The following is a 6,274-nucleotide window of genomic DNA, read 5'->3' on the forward strand; positions in this document are numbered from 1 at the left end:
TCCGTCTAGACGTCGCAATGGAAAAGGCGACTAGGCAGAAAGCAAAGTGTTACAAATAAATAAATAAAAGACGATTAAATGCACACAAGAGCTGACTGTACATTGCATTTTGATTATTTAAACAGCGCAAGGAAGCACAATCATCAAACGATTTCTGTGCAATTTTGTTCTGAAACACGGCTTACTCCGACGAATATGCACGATTCAGGATTCACTGACCATCCTTGCAGAGGATATTATCTTCCCTGGGTCAAAACGGGGGCCGCTTTACAAACTGTCGACAGACCGATCATGGCTTATTGATAACAAGTTGTTACAATCCCTTGACAAATAGCGTTTCTCCCAGAGAAACTATGTACACACAACAGAGGGCCACAACAAAATACTCAGTAGCTGCTGCTACCTGCTAGTGTTCTCCACTACATCATTTTGAGGAACAGCATGCCGTCTAAACCGCCATGCCCTCGTGCATACATAGCAAGCAATACCAGATGCATCATCTCTCATGTGTCCGCTTTGAAGCCCACGAGCTGCTGCAAGGCCTTCCAACCCCAAAGCAACTCGCGCTCAAAAGCTCCTGCCAGCCCATGCTTAACCAGAGCGCCATTCTTGGGCAGGATACTATCATCGTCGGTCGTTTCATCGTATTCACCATCAGCATCAGCATACGTCGTAGCCCTGCCATTCTGGGGTGCTGTGTCTATTTCATAACGAAGCTCATCTTGAATTTTCTGTTCGCCCATCAATAGCTGATTCAGAATCAAAAAGCACCGTGTGAGTTGAGTCTAACAATTGGAGGAACTTAACAAATGATTAACTAGCCCTCAAAATATGATTATAAGAACTGGTAGACATGATCGTTGAATGAGATTTATGCAGCTTACACTACCCATTAAGAATACTGGTTTTTTTTTTGGAAAACCAGTGTTATTCCGCTTTATAAGCATGTCTTTCCACCTTCTAATGAAACGAGTGATCTAATGCTTGATAGATAGTTCAGTTCAGGCTGACAGTTCTTAGACATTCTCTTGTAAAAGAACCACCAACATGTGGTGCTCCGGAAAATAGCACACAATTTTGAGTATGGTCATCTATAATTCAGATCAGCCACGTGCAACCTGCATCCCCCCCCCCCCCTTCTCTCTCTCTCTCTCTCAAATCTAATGAAGGTATGGTCTCTGTGCCCGGAAATGGAGTGACTAACGAAAGCGATAGATGCCACGTTTCATTCGGCAAAGCATCAAAGCATAAAAGGGTCACTGAACTACTTACTTTCAGCAGAACAGGTGGCAAGACATAGAAATGCCCCTGGAATTTCAGTAGTAAATAAATGTCTAGCTTCCACACTAAGGTACTGATGGATATTGAATTAATCCATTACCTCTGGTTGATCAGCTTCACATGCCTTCATTGTTTCCTCTCCAACAGATGCAATAGCAGCAGCCATTGAATTATCATCATCGCTTATAGTTGATTCGTCCTCTTTGATCTCTTGATTGTCACACACTTGTAGCTCATGTGCCGAAACAACACCATTTCTGCCGTGATCATCATTGACAACTGTCTCCATCATTTGAACCGGGGTGTGTCCCTCCTCTGCCACTTTCTGATTCTTCGCATTACCCCAATCTTCGTAGACCACCAATGTCTTTGTGGTTTCACCTGTCTGTAGGCTTCTATTAGGCCCATTCTGCCAATGGAACTTTCCCAAGGAATCTTGGAGCAAGAACTTGAACTCAATCAACCTGTTGGCAGGTAAATCCTGTTCAAAACAGAAAAGAGATGATGAAGTTACTCAAAAGAGGCTAAATCATTAAACACTGTACATAAACGGAGTCTCACTTTCTCTACTGTCCAGTCATTGCCTTCCAACCAATCCATAGCGACCGCATTCGTCGGTTCCCAGAGGCCAAGTGCTGGGACATCACCGACCAGGTGGAAGCTTTGGCCAAAGGTGCACTGCTCTTTTAGCACAAATCTGACGCGCACTGTGCTTCCAGGAACTGTAGGTAACAGATAGACAGACAGACAGACAGATGGTAAGACCAAAGATCCATCACATTAAAAACAGGTTATGTTAAGACCAAAGATTGCAATGTCAATGGTTCAGGGCAGCAAACTCACCAGCAGGAGCAGGTGGTGACGAAATCTCAGCAGAGGCCACGCCCCCCTGGACCTCATCAGCCTGCAACAGCAACCACCATCTAACCATCAGTCAATCACAGTGGAGCAAAGGGGGAAACACGCCACATTAGAGCGCAAGCCTATTCCGATCTTGATGTGACAAACCTCCGGCGCTAGTGCTATGCCACCCTCCTGTGTGGGCACGAGCTGCTCGAGGGGCTTCGGTAGCGCGGTGACGAGCACGCTCAGGCGGCCGGCAGTCCCAGCCAAGCCATCGCTGCCGACGCGCCGCAGCCCCTGCCCGCCGTAGGTGACCCGGACCCGGCCAAAAGCTCCGCCCCAAGGGATCGGCATGGGCGCATCTGGTTCTTTCATCTCTTGATTGTCACACACTTGTAGCTCATGTGCCGAAACAACACCATTTCTGCCGTGATCACCATCGAGAACTGCCTCCATCATCTGAACAGGGGCGTCTCCCTCCTCTGCTACTTTCTGATTCTTCGCATTACCCCAATCCTCGTAGACCACCAATGTCTTTGTGGTTTCACCTGTCTGTAGGGTTCTGTTAGGTCCATTCTGCCAGTGGAACTTCCCCAGGGAATCTTGCAGCAAGAACTTGAACTCAATCAGCCTGTTGGCAGGCAAATCCTGGCCAAAACAGAAAAGAGATGACGAATTTACACAAAAGAGGCTAAATAATGAAACATCGTGCATAACCGGGGAAAGTCTCACTTTCTCCACTGTCCAATTGTGGCCTTCAGACCAATCCAAAGCCACCGCCCTCGCCGGTTCCCACAGGCCGAGCGCCGGGTCGTCGCCGACCATCTGGAAGCTTTGGCCGAAGTTGCACCGCTCTTTTAGCACAAATCTGACACGCACTGTGCTTCCAGGAACTGGAGGCAACAGACAGACATACAGTTGGTAAGACATCATATCACCGTTTCTGTTTCGCAATGTCAATGGTTCAGGGGAGCAGGCAAACTCACCAGCACGAGCAGCGGGTGACGAAGTCTCGGCAGAAGCCATGTCCCCATGCACCTCATCAGCCTGCAGCAGCAGCAACCTTAGAACCATCAGTCAATCACAGTGGACCAAAGGGTTAACACGCCACATTGGCGCGCGCGCTGATTCCCGATCTTAATGCAACTCACCTCCGGCGACAGTGCTGCGGCGCCCTCCTGCGCGGGCATGAGCCGGTGGAGGAGGGGCTCCGGGAGCGCGGCGACGAGCACCCTCAGGCGGCCCGCGGTCCCAGCGACGCCGGCGCCCGCGACGCCACGCGGCCCCCGCGCGCCGTGGGCGACCCGGACCCGCCCGAAGGCCGCAGCCCGGGGGACCGGCGCGGCGGCCGCGGCTGGCTCCAGGGACGGGGATCTCATCCCGGCCTGAACCTCGGGCCAAAGCCCTGACTGAACCCTGCGCGCGTGTGCAGCAGTGGCGGAGGGGCGCGGGTTAGTTCACGAGGCGGGCGTGTCGGCGTGCGGTGCGCGGATCGGCAGCAGGCGGCCGGGGTTTTTGGCGGCTTCCGCCGGCGGTGGGGGCACGAGGGTGGTGTGCGGGATGGCGACGAGGGGGGAAGGGAACGGACGGACAGGTGCGTCCGCGCCGTTGGGGGGAGGGCCCTCCCCGTTGGCCGTTGGATCTGGCGCGCGCGTCTCGGTGTTCGGGAGGCTTCCGCTCCAGTCGTCTAGCTGGACTGGATTTCTAGACTCCCGAAGTCGGCTATTTCTTTTTTTTGTTCTTGATATTGGTTTTGCTGCCACCGTCAAAAGCCTTGGTAGGAGATGGAGTGCGTAAACAGGAAGGGCGACTCTAGGCGCCGGTGCACCGGCCGAACAGTTGGGCCGGTCCAGTTCTGGCCGTCCGATGCAGTGATAAATACCGTTAGATCTGTTTCCCCGCTTCGTCCTTCTCGTAGTCGTCCACCTTCCCCTCCCTTACAAGGAAATTTGGAATGCCCTCGAGCACCGCCGACGCCCCGCCACACACCCGCGAGAGAAACGAGGAGGACCACCACGGCGCCCTCGTCGTCGGTCGCCGCCCTTGCCGACCGTCCTCGTCACCGGTCGCCGCCCTCGTCCTCCAGCTCCACCCATGCAGCAGCTGCACCCTCTAGTTGGAGCTCCGTGTGGCGATGGTTGTAGCTCGGTGGCGATGCAACACCGCCCATGCCGTCAACTGCCATGCCAGGCTGAAGCTTTTTTTTCCATGGCCGTTAAAGCTTTTTTCAAGGTTGAAGCTTTTTACAAACCAGTTGAAGCATTTTCACACATCGGTTGAAGCTTTTTCCGCCCCGCTCAAAGATATCTTTTCGTAGTTGAAGCTTTTTATACACGATTTTGCTGCAAACGGCATGAGGAAAATGCTACAAACCAATGGCCATTTTTGCTACAACCAGGAAGACGATGAAAGTGTGGCCGGCGACGACCGCTGGTGGTTGTAGCAAAAATGACCGCCGGTGGTAGCTTTTTTCGCTGCCGGTTGAAGCTTTTTCCCTTTATGGTAGAAGCTTTTCTGTAAACGATTGAAACTTTTTTTGTTTTGAGCAACGTCTGGGTGAAATCTTTCTCTATTGTTTGATTGAAGCTTTTTTCATCGAAGGTTGTAGCATTTTTTATAGACGGTTGTAGCTTTCTTATATGGCACTGAACGCTTGCAGCTTTTTGTATATCCGGTTGAAGCTTTTCATCTAGAGTTTGAAGCTTTTTTTAGCGGTTGCAGCACATGGGGGTTGTGCGGCGGGGTCTGCAGTGCCTCGCCTGTAGATTCGCTGGGATACGACGCCCCCCAGCAGCGGCGGCCATGGGTGTCAGGACCCGCAGCATCGTCATGGTCGTGGTCGAGGCCTGCGAGGAGTTGGCTTGTCACCGGAGGGAGCGGCCATGACAGCCGCAGAGGAGCTTGTGCGAGGAAGAAGGAAGGGATGAGGACGAACGGTTAAGAGGATAAGGTTGCGTAGAGAAAAAACGATTCGTGGGCCTAGCTGTATTGAGCGCGAAGGGATCGCGAGGCGTACGATTGAAAACAGATCACACGGCTCGCGCTCGACCGGCGCTGCGTTCGGCCGGCGCACCGAACGCAAATGTTAATGTTTGGGCGTGGTGCGCCGGCCGAACTTTCGGCCGGTTCTCACGCCACGCTGGCAAACGCGCCCCGCGCAATGGCCCCACGCGCCCCACCTCCTTCCAGCGCCTCCATCCCGCCTCCTTTCAGCGCGCGCATCCTTTCCCCTTCCTCCTCCCCCGGGTAGCGATTGGGCCACCATGAGCTCCATTGTCGGCGGCCAGGCGCTCCCTCGCCGGCTGCCATGGTCAGATCCATCCCCTACCTACAGTCTTCACGCACACGCATCCCCTCCCCCCTCCTCCCGGGTTGCGTTTGGGCCACCAGAAGCTCCATCGCCGGCTGCCAGGCGCTCCCTCGCCGGCCGCCAGGAGCTCCCTCGCCGGCTGCCATGGCTGCCTGCCGCCATGCCCGGATCCTTCCGTGTATACAAGTGTTGCAACCGTCACCTAGGAAAGCTTCAACAGCCGTTGAAAAAAGCTTCAACCATAGACATAAAAAGCTTCGATGGCACTGCACAAAAGGGGAAGCTGCAACCGTTGTTGGATTTTGCTACTACCGGCAAATCTTTTTGCTACATCCATCCACAGAGCTGCGACCTCGCAAGGACGACAATGATTTTTTGGCTGCAACCGTAGCAGGATTTTGCTACTACCGTTGGAGGTTTTTGCTACATCCATGATTTTTTGCTGCAACCGTAGCAGGATTTTGCTACTACCGTGGAGGTTTTTGCTACATCCATGTAAGGCGGAGCTGCGACCTCGCGAAGGCGGCGACGGCGTTTTTGCTGCACCCGTAGTTTGTTTTTGCTACTACCGGTGAATTTTTTTGCTACATCCATTCAAACGACGTTGATTGACTCGCGGCCGCCGTCGACGTTTTTTCCTGCAGCGAGCATCAATGGCGAGGGCGGCGGAGCTACAACCGTCGTCGTCAAGAGCTGCAACCGCAGGTGGAGTTGTTGCATGGGTTGAGGCGAGAACGAGGTAGGGAGGGGTGGGGAACCGATGACGAGGACGGCCGGCGAGGGCGGGGTCCGGCGGGCGACGAGGAAGACCGGCAAGGGTGGGGACTGACGACGGGGACG

The 6,274-nt window shown here is 53.5% G+C and overlaps 1 protein-coding gene across 1 annotated transcript; it reads right to left on the reverse strand.

Annotated features, from left to right (window-relative positions):
- Positions 1-266: 266 nt before the first annotated feature.
- On the reverse strand, positions 267-3,775 carry LOC125520177. The gene is made up of 8 exons (XM_048685020.1): positions 3,276-3,775; positions 3,111-3,171; positions 2,857-3,017; positions 2,290-2,772; positions 2,125-2,185; positions 1,843-2,003; positions 1,382-1,762; positions 267-749 (listed from the first exon to the last, which is right to left on the reverse strand). The coding sequence occupies exons 1-8, from the start codon at positions 3,501-3,503 to the stop codon at positions 504-506; spliced, it is 1,782 nt and encodes a 593-aa protein (XP_048540977.1). The 5' UTR covers positions 3,504-3,775; the 3' UTR covers positions 267-503.
- Positions 3,776-6,274: the final 2,499 nt, after the last annotated feature.

The sequence above is a fragment of the Triticum urartu genome, chromosome 1 (assembly GCF_003073215.2).
Source record: "Triticum urartu cultivar G1812 chromosome 1, Tu2.1, whole genome shotgun sequence".
NCBI lineage: Eukaryota > Viridiplantae > Streptophyta > Magnoliopsida > Poales > Poaceae > Triticum > Triticum urartu.

What these genes read in the sequence shown, in the direction of transcription:
- LOC125520177 (XM_048685020.1), bottom strand. Translation starts at nt 3,503, where the DNA reads ATGAGATCCCCGTCCCTGGAGCCAGCCGCGGCCGCCGCGCCGGTCCCC. An exon ending in GTCACCCGCTGCTCGTGCTG is followed by an intron (nt 3,018 to 3,110) that starts GTGAGTTTGCCT and finishes TGTTGCCTCCAG; the next exon opens with TTCCTGGAAGCACAGTGCGT. An exon ending in ACAATTGGACAGTGGAGAAA is followed by an intron (nt 2,773 to 2,856) that starts GTGAGACTTTCC and finishes TGTTTTGGCCAG; the next exon opens with GATTTGCCTGCCAACAGGCT.